Source organism: Grus americana, chromosome 5, assembly GCF_028858705.1.
Source record: "Grus americana isolate bGruAme1 chromosome 5, bGruAme1.mat, whole genome shotgun sequence".
Classification (NCBI taxonomy): Eukaryota; Metazoa; Chordata; class Aves; order Gruiformes; family Gruidae; genus Grus; species Grus americana.
In genome coordinates this window covers 47,045,986-47,062,685 of record NC_072856.1, presented here as the reverse complement: position 1 = coordinate 47,062,685, position 16,700 = coordinate 47,045,986, and the positions used below count along the sequence as shown (strand labels likewise).

Sequence of the window (16,700 nt, the reverse complement as noted above, 5' to 3'; positions counted from 1 at the left end):
CAAGTCAGTCCTACAGTCTCATCCACCAAGCAGCAAAGCCGTCTGTCACACCTTCCTAGTCCAAATGACCATGTCCCCCTCTTGCTAGGTTTTTACGAACTTTCTTAGCAGACAGCTTAGTGTCATTTCTGTTTCTCCTTCTGCAGCTGCCTCTCCAGGGACCAGGCAGTGCCCCAGTGAGCAAGCAAAACTGAAGACAGTACTGAATGCAACTAATTGAGTTTATCCTTGGAAGTTAATTAAATTTTAGCAATTCTAAAGAAATCAAAGCTCCACTTATTTATTTATGGCTTCCTTTATAAAATGTTCCTATCGATGTCTTTAGGAGATAGCAATATATAACCACACATATTAAGTCCTAGAAGAGCACCATGCCAAATACAAAGAAACTCCTCACATCATCAAAGAAAAAACTAGCTTCAGGCAAAGACCTGTTCAAACAGCTAGGCTTTGCATGGTATCTAAAAGTCAGCTATTTTGAAAACTCGAGGGAAGCAAATTCCAGCACTGTGTTCTCTCTACTGATGACATTCAGCAACTGGAAACATAAAATTAGGGACCTAAAGCTATCATCTGGAGATCACCAGAAAAATTCCAAATCCACTTGCAAATGTAAGCAAAATTCCCTTTGAAGGGATACATAGCCAGGGTTTGAGATCCCAAGCGTTCAGGAAGAATTCAAGTGCAATTTTTCACATATTCTCAAGACGAAGTTATGGTATTTGATAATTTTTTTCCTTACACAATTTCAGAGTACACCATGAGTGTGTTAGCTTGATATCCAGCACCAGAAACAAACAAAACACGTCTTCATAATTGCATGGTAGGTATATTATTAGAAATATACTAAACCACATTTTTTGAAAATGAGAAGCTGCGAGGAAAAATAGGAACATCCGCTGAATGCTGACTCAGATATTAAGACTGGAATTTGGCATGCAAGAGAGAGTAAAGAAACCTAACTGAAAACTACAAGATATTGAAAGAAATAGAATAAGATGAAAATGTTGATTTGTTACCAGTTGTGCTCATTACATTTATTTTTTCTCATGATAAGATCACAAACCCCTGCTCTTTAAGGACACAAGATCTAGGATAAGATGGTAATATTAGGTCACAGCAATAAGTTTTCATTTGGTTTCTACTAAGTTTCTTTTGAACAGAAACACAAAGTAGATCAGTGAGAATTTCTCAAATCAAGAACTAAATAATAACAGTTCTGAAGGATCTTAAACCTTACCATGGCCTACAAAGAACTCATCACTATAATTATGTGTGTAATTGCAAAGATAGGTCCAGAATATCCAAAGATTGTAAATAAAATATTAATAGACTGCCTCTGTGATGTACTATCTGAAGTTCACTTTAAAAATTTAATGAAAACCTAGCCATTCACATCTTTGCTTTGCTGGATATCACTGGAATAACACCAAGTTTTTGTGAGTGATTCATATCTAGCAGGTTTTGAAGGTTCTAAGAATTAATGCCCAGCCTTAGGTTTGGATCTGAAAGATGAATCTACCTTAGAAAAAGTCACCACTCTACCTGATCTCCCATCTCGTTGAATATCCACATGATACCACTCTCCATCATTGGCTTTCTTCTGTGTGGCCTTGACTTTAATGGTCCCAGAGCCCATGTCCAGCAGCAAGTAGAGGTTCCCATCTAGAAGCTCAACTGCGAAGAAGTCTACCTTTGTATTTTTCTGGCTCCTGGCATCTTTCCTCTCCTGAGGCTTGCCATGGGTGAAAAGGATCAGTCCATTGGGTTCAGTGGTTCGGAAATCAAATGAGATGGAGCCCATCCTTTTGGTATTCCATTTAGGCAGACTAATATAGGCCTCAGGTGTCTCAAAGCTGATGGGATCCAGTGTAGCCACATTCTCACATACGAATTTCACTTCCCCGTAGATCTTCATCTTAGTATCACCAATCCGTGCCAAGCGAGACAGCTCCAGACGAATGTCGTTATTCTTATAAACAACCTGCCAGACACAAGGAAAAATATCATACATCAATCCTGCATACAGTACAAATACCCCAATTACTTTCAGCCATGGGAGATAAACCTCTCCCAAAAGGCAGTGGGGAGCAGAAAGGAGACCATGCAAGAGTCTGACATGATGACAGAGGGAGAGAGCACAATCAGGAGTATGTATAGAAATGACAGCGATGGGTACTTTGCAATGACTATAGATCAGAAACGCAGGCAGAAGAGAACATTTAACTGAAGGACAGTGAGAACAATTAACTCTACCACAGGCCCACTCCGCTGTAAAAGCTTTTGTACATAAAATAGTGTGCATCTGGTATCATGCTGTTATATTTGCATAAATCCCATACAAAATACATAACAAAGCGTAACTTCCATGTCCGTCTCTGCTAGCCACAGCAGGGAACTCTGTACCACCACTGTCATTTCTCTATTATTCCCATAAGCCCTCTTAACTACTAGGAGAGAGATGGCAAAAATGCAAGCAAGTTGCTGTGAACTGTTGGTGATTGCCCTGTGGCTCCTAAACAACTACAAGAAAAAATAAACAGAGACAATTTTTCTGACCAAGAAATCTTATATCACTACAGGCACAAACTTGCTATGGAGATATTTGTATAGCTTACCCTCGCTTCAAGAAACCTATGGTCTCCATGCTAACATGTAACAGCCCATACGTATTCAGTGCCTGGACTCTTACTCTTTCTCTGGGTTAAGGACCGAAACTCTGGACTGTGTATTGCTACATGGATGGAAATTAGCCAAGAGAAGAGTCCCAAACACGCAAGCGCTCCTGAGCATGCCTGGCTTGCTCAGGAGTCCATTCCTCCTGCCCTTCTCTTTCTACAGAATTAATTCCTTCCAGAGAGGACTCCACTCGACCCCGTTCTCACAGAGGCAGGGACTGGAGAAGGCACAAAACCGAAACATTTGTAAACTGTACTTCCTCTCAACCACCTTCTGTGCCTCTTAAACATACAGCAAGCAAAAGCATTTCTGCAACTAGCACAATTTTGATTGAATTAATGTTCTGCAACACTACTGAAGACTCTGACTTCTTCTAAGGAGTTGTTATTTTAAAATATTTTGTGTCTATTACCATATAGCATATACATACACACACATTTGATTTCTGCTTTCAAAATGCTAGCAGGCTAAGTTGTCAGCAATTTGCTATGGGAAGAGAAGGGAAAGGAGATATGCATTGTTAATTCTACAAATAGGACAGGACAGTCAGAGGAATGAGTGTGCAGTAAATATTAAAAGGCAAATGAGGGAGAGAATGAGGGATAAGCTTCTAAAGTAGGTGACCTCAGGATGAAAAATAAATGAAATCACAATTCAACACATTTGTAGCAAGGGAAGAATATTCGGCTTTCACTAGGCATTAAAGGAGAAATTCCCCAGCGCAGCCAGCACAGCATCAGATTTTCCTATTACAAAGGTGAAACACCCTACATAGAGTGAAAGGAGGAGCGAGCTGTTAATTCCCATTTGGAGTCATGGCACAAAGCTGTAGTTCCTCCCAGCAGAGGACAGTATTGACCCACAATAGCTTATTTTGCTCCAATGCCCAATAAAGTGCTCTGCCCTTGCACAGACTTCAAAAACATCAAGTCTATTAATATCTGCAAGAGGAATAAAATATATTTTCAATTTGTGAGACTGTAGTAGTTTCACTCTACGGATTAACCATATCAAATGCTATCACTAGACAAACCATACACCTCCATCCAGTGACTCAGCAAGGCTGTGCATTGCAGCCTCCCCCTCTTGCCAGACAACGAGGTGCACCTCAGCCAGACAGCAGAGACGAGCTGAAGCTACCTTTGTATCCAGGAAAGGCTCACGTCAGAAGCGTGAGATGTACTCCATGCACGCGCAGCTGTCCAGACTGCCCAGAACTTCTGCACATACTTTGTGTGTGCAGCAAGTTCAGTGCTTTCCACAAACACTAGTTCTGAGCACTGCATGCAGTCCTGTCTGCACCTCAAGGCAACAGAGGAGCTGAAGGTACAGAAGAAAATAATAGAACAATTAAGAGGATGGAGCAGGATGCTTTATGAGGGTAGCCTGAAAAGGCCTGGACTCATATTTGGAGAGGACTGAGAAAAAATATGATTGAAGTTTACAGAAGATGAAGAAGATTAATGTAGAACTGCTCTTTGCCAAATCCAGCAATAGCAGAACTAGAAGCACTCACTGAAACTTGTAGGATATAAGTTTAAAATGGATTTTTAGAAGTACGTATTTACACAGAGGGCAGTGAACTTCTGGAACTTGCTGCCACAGGAGGTCATGGAAGCAGAGAGCATCAGCAGGCTCAAAAATAACCAGAAATATGAGTGGGCAGTAAGTCCACAAACTGATATTAAAGTGAAAAGGAAGGGATGGACCTTCTAATAATCCTAATCCAATAGCAGTGGATGCTGTTGGAGTGTAAGGGGAATGTACCACTGATAGCAGCCATGCTCACACACTCTCCCTAAATAGCGCTTGCACCTGCCGCTGTTGGAGGCAGACTGCTGGGTAAATGGACTGACTGTTCTTCAGGCCCATTAGGGCTTTTCTCGTGCCCTTCATGAATCTATGTGTATAGCAGGTTGCACACAGTCTACTCCTTGTTCCACTGCAGGGACAGCCTGGGAAAGAGGGGAATTGGAAATGGATTCCTCTGGACAGAGTCCTTCTGCCAGCACATACACATGGTACTCCCTGACTGGTATGACGCTGCATTTTTGGTTTCACCCCAGCATGGAGTTGCTTTGGCAAGAGAATGCCAGGCCTGTATGAACTGTGACTTTAATGATCCTAACACAGGAGAACTGCCGTTATTGGATACTACTATCAGTTGTTCAAACCAACACTCCTCTAAACTGTATCTTGACCCAGGCTTCCCACATATGAGAGGAGCAGACAGGTAGCATAATACCCTACATATGACTGATGGCTGGTGCTGGGTTGTGCCTAGCTATGACTCAGTGACCTGCTTTCAGCAACCTCTGCACGTTGCTGGTAGAAGGAATATGCTCACACACACACATAAGCAGCTTCCAGCTCTCAGCTGAGCCACATACAGGTTACATCTCCCCTTATTTTTACATGGTGGTAATTTGCCATTGAAATAATTTACTACAGGTCATGGTGTCTTCTCTGCTACTAGCAAACTTTAAATTAAAATAGTATCTTGTTTTCTCTAAAAGACATAGTGATACAGGAATTAGTTATATAGAAAATCAGTCTAGATTATCATAATGGCTCTTTCTGGCCTTATAACCTACGAATCTTTATGTTTTAATGAAATCAACAGATGCTTCAGTGCAGTTTTCCAGGATAGATGAAACACATCCTTCCCAAATGTTAAAACTGCCTGGTAAAGGAGAAGATGCTTTTGTCAATTCAGGTCTGATTTGCCACCACTGCTTTCAATGAGAGTTTTCTATATGTTTGTGATCCTACCTTGCAACACACCATTAAAAAGGAAGGCAAGTAAAAAGTCTAGGACAAAAAATTCTATAGTTCTAAATATATGAGCTTCAAGAACTAGTTTCTCAGAGAGTCACTTGATACAAGCCAGAGAAGAAACATTTTCACATTTCACTGAGGAAGCTGTCTGCCAGCAGTAGAACCTATCATCTGCATAACGCTTCCTACCTCGTAGTCTCATTTTATCAGCAATCTCCAAACTAACTTAAGGGCTCTTCAGGATATGTGACCAGCAGGTCGAGGGAGGTGATCCTGCCCCTCTACTCCACTCTTGTGAGATCCCACCTGGAGTACTGCATCCAGCTCTGGGGGCCCCAGTACAGGAGAGACATCGAGCTGTAGGAGAGAGTCCAGGGGAGGGCCACGAAGCTGGTCAGAGGGCTGGAGCACCTCTCCTGTGAGGACAGGCTGAGAGAGTTGGGGTTGTTCAGCCTGGAGAAAAGAAGGCTCCGGGGAGATCTAATTGCGGCCTTCCAGTACCTAAAGGGGGCCTACAGGAAAGATGGTGAGGGACTGTTTATCAGGGAGTGTAGTGACAGGACAAGGGGTAATGGGTTTAAGGTGAAGGAGGGTCGATTTAGATTAGATGTTAGAAAGAAATTCTTTACTGTGAGGGTGGTGAGGCACTGGAACAGGTTGCCCAGAGAGGTTGTGGATGCCCTCTCCCTGGAAGTGTTCAAGGCTAGGTTGGATGAGGCTTTGGGCAACGTGGTCTAGTGGAAGGTGTCCCTGCCCACAGCAGGGGGGTTGGAACTAGATGATCTTTAAGGTCCCTTCAAACCCAAACCATTCTATGATTCTATATACCAACATACTGATTGAAACCCATGCCTCCAACTCCAAATGAGGCCATGACTGACTCAGAGAGCTGTCCCACGCTAGGACATAGTCTTCTAGTGCCACTCTGGGACATGGCTTCTGTAAGAAGCACAGCAATGAAAGCAGTGTCCATAAATCTGTCCATTCTAATCAGAAGGCTTTCTGAAGAAAGCTGATCTTGCCTGTTTAAACAGAGACAAGCTTGAGTTCATCCCACATCTGATACATGTGTTGGAGAAGGTTAAGAGGCCTAAGGGAGTCAAGGAGATGATTTCTGGTAGACATACACATTTACTGTACAGTTATTCCTGGAAGGAAGGTAGAAAAGAGAAAGGAGAAGAAAATTACTAGCAAAAGCTATGCACAGCGCATTTGAAAACTAACCTTTATGCTTCAAATCTTAAAACTGCTTTATATTCCAAAAATTAAATTAGAACAATGACAAAAGTGTTATTTCCTTTTCCACGAAGACTGCTTCTAAATACATTTTAATAGAGGAATAGTTTGACTGTTCAATGTCTTTATTTAACAAATTGAACCAGCATAGATGGATGGTCAGGGATGGCATAGTCCAGATACACACAGTCTCTGATATTCAGCAGTAGAATTCCATGACATTTGAGACATTTTGGGGGATAAAAAGCTATACAGTAAATTAGGTCTCCTTTAAATCTGCTGAGAAAGAAGGGTTTGTTTTAAGCTGAGCTAAAACAAATTTGCAATCCAGTTTTGAGGTTTCTTAAAAATGGCAACTTTGCAATTCTGAAGCATTCAAGGAATTTCTCCAGCTAAACTTATAAGAAGCTTCACTCATGGGTTAATGAGATCTCTAATCAGATGGCTTTTCACAATGATGAAAAGTGTCTCTCTGCAATCAAGTGAAGATGCAGATAGAGTGGGAGCAACAAAAGCGAGGAAAAATGATGTGCTACGCTTGGCCAGTAGCCAATATAAAAATTCCTCTCCAAGTTAGTGCTGTTAAGCAGGAAACATGGTGTTTGGCACAGGCTGGACACAGGCATGCTCCAAAGGGGAATGGCCATTGACAGCCTGGCAAATTAGAAGATGACCATCATGAAAAAGGGCAATAACCTGAAGGCTGTGTAAGTTTAGCTTGCTAGGAAGAGCACCTCTGAAGTTCAGCCAAGTCGTTCACCTACTGCATCCTGTGCATCACCAATTCCTTTTTTCTGTCACAGGCTGCCCCCTTCACTAACTGCCCATATCACTTCTCAGAAGGGCTAACTGCAGGACATTCAGCCTAGAGCCTTTCTAAGACTTCCTTAAGGCATCTGCACTGGACAAGACAAGTTCCTGCAGCTTAATAAATTACAGTTTATCAGCTGGTTTACCAGAACTATGTGTTTCTAGCCTGCCCCAAACAGCAAGTAGAAACAAACACACCAGCTAAGAGCACTTTACTTTGTGTTTGGGACAGACCACGTATGCAGTGATCATACTTCAGTGATGGGTAAATGGCTTCAGTGATGGGTAAATAAAGCTGCTATTCTTATTTATTTAAAGATCTGTATGTGGACCGTGCATATCTGGTCTAAACATATTTGATGGTTCACTGGGATAACAACTGTATTCAGGTAATAAACAAACACAACCACCATTCACCACACTGAAGGTGTTAATTCACCTGTCATGAAAAACAATACATTGAACATTGATAAGTAACTGACACCAAACAAATAAGACTCAAATATGATTTGTGGTATGTTGAGTAAAGTAATGCAATCCTACATTCCATCTGAATTATGTTTAACCAAGAACATGTATTTACCCAGCTAAAAATAGGAATATGGTGAGTAGAATGCTCAAACAATAAGGCAGGACTATTTCAAGCTTCCCTACAAAATTTTTTCCACCTTACAAATGAATTATAGGTTCTGAATAACTTCAAGTTTTGTGGAAAACCCCTGAAAAGAAAATAGATTTATTTAGTTTCAGAAGACTTATAGGAAGATACAGAGAAGTACTGCCTGGAATAGGCTATAAAGAAAAAGAAATAAAAGTGATTCAAGTTGCCAGTGAAAAAAAGGGCTGAAAAAGGCAGGGTGGAATTTCTTAACTGGTCTAGTGAGAACACAGTAAAAATAATTATTCAGAAAGAGGTTTATGCTGAAAAAATAACTTTTCCTTAATAGATACTGAGGACAGAGGACCCAGTACTTCACTGCAGTCACATCTATCCTTTAAGCCAAAAAATAAGTCCCTGCTTCTCATGAGAATGCAGGAAATCGGACTGTGTTCACAGTTACTACAGAGTTAACATCAACTCAAATCATTCACAGGGTATCCCAGAGCAAGCTTAACCAGATTAAGGCAGATCAAGTTCCATTTGGCTGCCTTATCTTTCACCTTGGAATATACCAAGAAAAAGACTAAACATTTCTATCTACGCCTTTTTGGAATAAGATCTAAGATCTTTTTTGCCTTACAACCAACCAAATATATGAATGAGAGAGATTTGAAACTTTAGGGGGGAAAAAAGTTGCTTTACAGCAATTTATTGATGTTCTAATATGTGTCTAGAGCTGTACAATAAGTTTTTGCATATACTGAGCCTGCTGCTTCTTGAGTTAGCTATGAGTATTGCTAAGCAACTAAAATGTCAAATGCTCTACAGCCTTACTTATTCTTTGTGTTGCATTGCAGCATTCAAACTACAGAAAAGCAGGGTTGTGAATGACTGACTTCTTGGATTCCCTCCTTTTAACAGGTAGGAATAAGGATAGAATTTATTTTATCACATGGGTGGATTTCTGCATCCTCCATGATGGGATACACTGACTGCTAATTCATTCGATCTACTGTTGAAGAAAATCTTGATTTCAAAGGGAATAGCAGACCCCACAATTGCATCTTGAGGTAAACATGATGGGAACATTAGAAATTATATAGAATTATTTGTGAAAAAGCCATGACACTGTATAGAGAGGAGAGAAGAGAAGCTTTTATAGTTGCAAGAAAAATGCTGCTGAAGGATTCTATATTAGCCTCAAAGACTACAGTCACTTCCTCAGCTACCAAAAATGCACACCATTGGCAGCAGTAAGATGAAGTAGAATTGGTCATAGCATGGCCTATGATTTGAGGATGAATGCTCTTTTGTGGTGGAAGTGTCAAATCCTCTTCTCTCCTTGCTACAGAAACTTCAGGTTCTGCAATAAGTGAAGAAAGGGATCACAGATATAAGGTACAGTTTCTGGATTTCTTAAAATATCACTTTTCCACAGATTTTCTAAGCAATGGTGAGAAAGCCACCTAAACTCAATATTTTCAAAAGTATACTCCTCACATCATGGTGGCCAACTTGAGGTCATGGAATTAGTTTTGCAGCCAAAAGCTGTAAGTGAAGACAAGAAGAGATTTCATCTTTACTGCTAAAGCTAAAAGAAATGCTCTGAGAACTTAGATTTCTCAGTCTGTTTCTAAAAACTAGCTTGTTAACCAACACTTGTTAATATTTAGGTGGGAAAGTAATTGACTGATATTTGACAGTAGTAGAGTTCACCTTTGTGTCATGGCAAAGCATTTAAGGCATTTCACTGTGGATTCAGGTGCACAAACTTGAACTTCCCTCTTGCTTCATGTTCTGTTCAACCTCCATTTGGCCTAGTAACAGAGAAGAATAAAAGCTGCAGGACAGGGAAGCCAAGACAGCCAGCTATGAAGCTCCTTACTTGTGACACAGGCCGTAGACACAGGCATACCTCATGCTAGCCCTGAAAAGCAACTTGTACCTTGGACATAAGAAGGGTGTAGAAGAGATATGTCAGTATTTTACAAATATTCATGCATATACAATAATGAAGAAATTCTATGTTCTATACTGAGCCTGCATAGCGCACAGATTAAAAAAAAAAAGGGCAGAAGAAACAAACACTTAGTAGCTACACACAGAAAATCATTCCTCGGGTGGATTAAATGAAGCATCCTGGAATGTAGGGAGACATAGAAGGAGACAGTGCTGTACGCTGCTGGAGATCATGTCCAGTTTGGAGAACTGCACTTCAAGAAAGGAGTGGGACTATTGGAAAAAGCCCTGAGGAGATCAATGAGAACAACCAGAGGTCTAGAAAATAGAAGAAAGGTTGAAAGTATTGCTTCTTTTTAACATAAAGAAAACTGCAAGGAGACATTATAACAGTGTTCAAATATAAAAAGGTTGCTACAAAGCAGAAAGGAACAATCTGTTCCTTGTACCTATGCTGAAAAGGACAAGAAATAATGGGCAAAAATTCCAGCAAGGAAGTGTTAGAATTGATGTTAGGAAAAGCTTTTTTAATTTAAGAACGGTGAAGCACTGGAAGAGACTGCCTGAGGAGCAACCATCACTAGAGACCTTTAATTACAGGTTAAATAAATTCCCGTCAAGACTCACATAAATGTCATTGATTTTTGTCTTGGGACAGTGGAAGTGAAAAGGATTAAATAATCTCTCACGGTCCATTCCAGTTTTATTTTATATGATTCTGTGTTGAGGGTGAGGGGGAAGGTGCAGGACATGAGAAAAGGGAAATTACTATGTAGCTAAAGACTTTCCTAGTATTCAATGCATAGAAAGGAAGAATAAACCTTATATTAACACAATTCTGATATCTCACAAATTTAAAGAGCTTAAATTTACACATTAACTTCCTAGCTAATGAAGGTTTGATGGATTTTTTAAGTTAAAAAAAGAAGGAAAAAAAAGGAATCATCATCATAGCAGCTTATTTACCAGCATGCAGTAGTTTATTTCAATTACATTCAGTTCTGTATTGAGCTTATATAGACATTCACCAGTTACAGAATGCTCTGCTCCTCCCAAAAGCATCCTGAAATCTCAGATTTGTCTAGCTAGCACAAGCTAAATCTGTCTAGCTTGGTTCAGTGATGAGTATGTGAGGAAATGATTACTGTCAAGTGTCTTAAGGATTTCATCGGAAAGGCAGAGAGGAATTATTTTAGGATGGCCCCATTGATCATTTAAGGCTTGAACCTTGTTACACAAGACACTGAAAACTGTATCAGACAATGACTTAGCAAATAACACTTCACTTAGCGATTTCATTGTATTACAAATCCACCTAAGGTTGTGCAAGTACAAAAGACCTACCTCAGGAAATAGATCTGTTTAGTATGGCTGGGTGAATGTTTCCATCAGAATGGCTTTCTAACACAGAATTCCATTTTCCTAACAGAGAATTAGCACTGAAATGCTTCACTTCAAGCCATTGCAACCCAAAATGGCATGTTTAGTTTCCTCAAACTTAACAGAAAAGCTGTTGTATGAACTTATCATAACACAAAAATTTTCCAGGCATTGTGTTTACTTTCAGTAGTGGTCCCCAATTTTACCTCTGGTCTGCACTCTCTAGGGAAATATTTTCACGTGATGCAATGTCAGCATCCCACCTGACGTCAGAAGAGACACAACTGGTTTTGCCACAAAGCAGCTTGACCAAATATTCTGGTCCCTATGGGAGAATGGGATGCGAGGGTTCTACAGAACAGCTACCACATGGAACTGCACTAGATAGGAAAATACAGTTCTTGTTAAATTGGCCCCAGAGTATTTGAGGTCAGCTCAATAATTAATATGAAATAATTTGATTCAGGGAATATCAGAATGTTACATACTAATTATGAAGATGATTAGGGGACTGAAGCATCTTTCTTATGAGGAAAGACTGACAGAGCTGGGTCTGTTTAGCCTGGAGAAGAGAAGACTGAGAGGGGATCTTATCAATGCTTATAAATATCTAAAGGGCAGATGTCAAGAGGATGGGGCCAGACTCTTTTCAGTGGTGCCCAGCAACAGGACAAGGGGCAACGGACACAAACTGGAACACAGGAAGTTCCACCTGAACATGAGAAAAAAAATCTTCTTCACTTTGAGGGTGACAGAGCACTGGAATAGGCTGCCCAAGGAAGTTGTGCAGTCTCCTTCTCTAGAGATATTCAAAACCCGTCTGGACGTGATCCTGTGCAACCTGCTCTAGGTGATCCTGCTTTAGCAGGGTGGTTGGACTAGATGATCTCCAGAGGTCCCTTCCAAACTCTACCAATCTGTGATTCTGTGAATTCAATTCTGAAGTTTTGAGAGATTTCCATTAAAAAAAAAAAAAAAATCTTACCAGCAGCAATGAAAACAAATGTGGGCTGGAGGAACCTCCTTTGGGACAGAAGCTCTTCATTTCAGTCAGCTTTATCATTTCAGTGATAAAATGTGTTTTAATGAGAACATCAATGTTTAAAGTCTTCTGTGAAAATACTAAATAGATATTGTTCACTTACAGATATGCAGTTTTTCCCCACTACCTATCTTCCCTAGCCAATATGCCTTGAGCCTGCTTCACAAGAATATCCCTGGCAGGTACAAGAAGGAAGTTCAGTCTCCATAAGCCAGTCAAGCATTAGTCCCACTGCCTAGGCTTCCAGTGTGCTAGGCAAATTGTGCCAACCACAGCCGTGTTTTCTATGTTTTTGTCATGTGTCCAGCAAAAAATAAATCGAAAACATTTACCATTACATATGGGAGAGCACATGCTTAAAAGTGAGCACTGCTCAAATAACAATGTGATTAGGGCAAGAGAGGAAGTATTCAGTGGATTTAGTATTGTGTAGACTTAGTCCACAACCTTATAGTGGTGTCACTGGAGCAGGATGGTGTCACTGTTTGTAGCCGGATGACAGCAGCTGGGGGTGCTGCATCGCATCACGTGTCTCCCTCCCACCGCGTTAGCACAAAGATTGCAGGGGCACTGGCATCTCCTTCCATCTGCAATGGCAGCCAAAGTCAGAGGCATGTCTTCAGCTAGGCTCTCCTCCTGCGAGGGAGCAGACATTCCAGGTCTGCTGAAGAAGTGCCATTGGCAGGATGGCACTACCCCATGGCTGACATCACCACACAGGTCTAGATAGACTGGGGTGGAGGAGGAGGACCACCTGAAATACTATGGGTTTCCAAAATTCTTTTTAACTTCTCTCTTGTTGCCCTGTGTAAAAACATGCCAACATGGGCATCTCTCCAGGACCTCTGTGCTCAACTCTGTTCAAATTCCAAGGCATGGGACAAAGTCCAAACCCTCCACAGGTAGGATTCCCCAAACATTTATCTGCACTGGGCCTTATGTTGTATGAAAACAAGGAGGTGATGAGCTAAATATTTTCTTGAATATTTGCTGGAAGAGGCAGGGAATGTAATTAATTCCCTACCTACACGAGACATCAAGAGAAAAATACTGTCATCTTTTAACCACACTCTGATGCTAGAAAAAGAACCAGAAGCTCTTTTACATCTTTCTCCTACATGCATCTAAAAACTCTCAAGCTGTGACCTCCAGCTCTACAGTGCTTTCAGCACTAACAAAAGGGAGAGAGGGAAAAACAACAACAACAAACCCCAAAACTCCAAAAAATCTATCTTTTGTTTGTGACTGAGTCCCAGTTACCATGATGCCAGAAAGTCTAGTCCATCTATTCATTCAGAAGCCACCCAACTGCATCAGTCGCAGATTTGGTGCACAGCACAACACTGAGACTAATAAAGGGAGCAGCTCCTCCTCACCTGCTAATATGGTCTCACCTGGCCTCCAGAGAAACCCTTACTGACAAAACTGTTTTCCTAGCCCCCACTATCTTTACATGATTCTTGGGGAATAGTATTACAACTGTGCAAAGAGCCCACTAGCACTACCAGAGCCCACTGGGGCTATTGGTGAAACTTCATCCCTTGCTTTGATCTGGAAGCTGTGTGCATGGAGTTGAAGTCCAGCTGCTCCTAGGTGTTAAGAGGGGACGGGGAAGCTGTCAGCACAGCCAGAATCCTGCTGCTGCACTGAGAGAGCATTAAGGAAAGCACATGAAAGGAGAAAGAAACAAAAGCAAAAAAAGGGTGACATTTTCCAGTGGATGCACTGAAATGAGAAGCAGAAATAGGAGACACATGACAGCCTAAGCACCCCATTCAGCACCAGATTACACTTCCTTCTCAAAGTAGGTGGGGTGCTGCAATCAGGAGCAGCAAGAGCTCTTCGGTAAGGAGAGAGGTCAGGGCTGGAGTCAGCACTGAGCACCAGACAAAAGAGGCAGCTGATGAGCTGGTTCCTGGCACGCTGGGCCTGATTCTGCAAAATGCAGGGAGCTTTCCATACTGTTTTCTCTCTGGAGTGGGCCTATCACCATGTATTTTTCCATTAAAAAATAAAGGGGGGGGGGGCGCCAGGTTTTTCCCCAAAGGGAGCTGGAAAAAATGCGTCTCTCCATTGTAGAAACAATTTCCATAAGAAATTCCTACAGAGCATTTTAAGTTATTCTGTGAATATTAATGTCCTAATGTGAACCCATTGTATTATCTCCCATTCCCCCATTAAGGGCTACTATCCCCAATTTACAGAAAGAGAAAGCGAAACAGAGGGAACTGAATATTCTTGGCCAATTCATACAGCAAGTCAATAGATAGTCAGAAAGAATGTCTCCTCTTCCTCGTTACTACCCTGTGCCTAAGGAATAGCTGGAGAAGATGCTTTGGTGACACAGATCAGTGTAAATAATCTACTAACCTCTTTCAGCTTTGAAATTCAATAATGTAAATATGAAATGACAATAAACTTTTCCCTCAGTTTGTTTACTTTTCCTACAATGCCATTTTAATGCATCCAGGCACAGGGTTTCCATCTCCTCTGTGTGGAGCTTGGTTTTACATATAAAGGGAAACTGATCCCACATATCTAGGAAAGCTTATTTGATACAAGCCTAATTTACAATATTATCTTACATTTTCTGTTTCGCTCAGTAATATCTTACTGCTTAAGAAAGGTCTATAGCGGATCTTAAGCAGAGCTATAGATCTTATATTGTTCAAACACTAAAAGGCAGAAAACAAAATCTGCCTTAGCCAATTGTTTGGCCAAAATTCTTGAGTTAAATCTTTTAATCCTTTCTGGTTAACTGGACTGCCCATCCACTTTTGTTGTTTAACTCCCAACAACCTTTCCACACCTTCACTGAGCACTGAGACACTACTGTGGCACCAGCAAACAGTCTCAGAACTTCAATTTCTGGAGTCACCTTCTTTGGAGGAAAGGGTTGAGAAAGGGGCTCTGCTCTTGTTATTACCCAGATCACGTTGACCAGAATGATAGAAATGATTGTTTCATCTATGTGGCACTCTTAAAGAACCAAGTGTTTCTCCTCTGTGGCAGTTTTATTCTCCTTGCATAGAGCAACTGCTGTCAAAAATCACAAAATACATGGAAATCAGTCAGCCATTCTTTTTCTAATATACCAAGAAAACTTGACTGTGTGTTATATTGCCACTGAAGGAAAAAAGAGGGGAATAAGAGGAAATGGCTGACAGTCACAAAACTTTAAAAAAAATCCTTGAAGCAAGGACACATATGTATTTCTCAGTGCAGGACTGGTTGCTCATGTCAACACATGTAATCAACTTACATGCTACAATTATTTGCTAATATGCACCTATGTGTATTTGCATTTACATAAACATAAAGCATATCCATACACTGTGCATACACACATAAGAAGGCATATGCATTTACATACTTACACACAGACCTGAACAGTGGACCTCTGCACTGGTACCTACTAAGAGCATACGTATGGATTTATACACATCTATAAACAGTTACCTGAACGCACGCGACTATATATACATATATGCATACATGTTTACTTATCTCTCCACCTGTGATTCTTATGCCATGCACATGTTTTTCCAGGGCAGTAAACTTAAGAGTGCTTATGATTAGCATTAGAAGAATGCACACTGTCTGCATGTGGATCCCCACGTGCACATGTTCTTATGCAGGTGTGCTGCCAACAAACTGCTTGTCATTCTGGTAACAGCTGTCCTCTTATCCTGGAGGTAGCTCAGAAAGCAAGAGTGTATCTTTTTTTATGAAACACTCTACACAAAGATGGAGCTACTATTCCCTAGAGAAAAGGTTGGTGGGGGTGAGATTACACCTTGTGTAAGAACCCTTGTGACTGCCAATTCAGCCTTTGCCTACCCACACCCTCCAATGTATCTAGAAGTCAGATTTCAGTTCAGGAGATGCAACGAACTTTGCTGTACATGACACTGGACTGTGTGCTGAATGGGACTTAGCAGGAGCTAAGCATGCTCCTTCATGTATTTCTTTTTCTGTCACCTTGGCATGGTCAAACCTGAAAGGACCACAGACAAGGGAGGAAGCAAAGAAAATGACAACAGGGGCTTCTAAGTGGAGTGTTTCTAATGTAAGCTATCCTGGGTCAGGCATGTTCTTGCCTGCAGTCCTGTTCCAAGACCAAATAACTCAGTGACAGCTCTGATTGCTCTACTACTTTAAAGAGGCAACACCCCCCACACACACACACACACCAACTGCATACAAAGCCCAGTG

At 41.1% G+C, this 16,700-nt stretch overlaps 1 protein-coding gene across 2 annotated transcripts in view; it reads right to left on the bottom strand.

Annotated features, from left to right (window-relative positions):
- The window catches only part of NRXN3 (neurexin 3), a 1,025,935-nt gene that overhangs the window by 710,247 nt on the left and 298,988 nt on the right, over positions 1-16,700 (bottom strand). For both annotated transcript variants that reach the window (XM_054826970.1, XM_054826962.1), the window contains one exon: positions 1,546-1,984. In XM_054826970.1, coding sequence (XP_054682945.1) covers positions 1,546-1,984 — 439 coding nt within the window. The remainder of the gene's footprint in view (positions 1-1,545; positions 1,985-16,700) is intronic.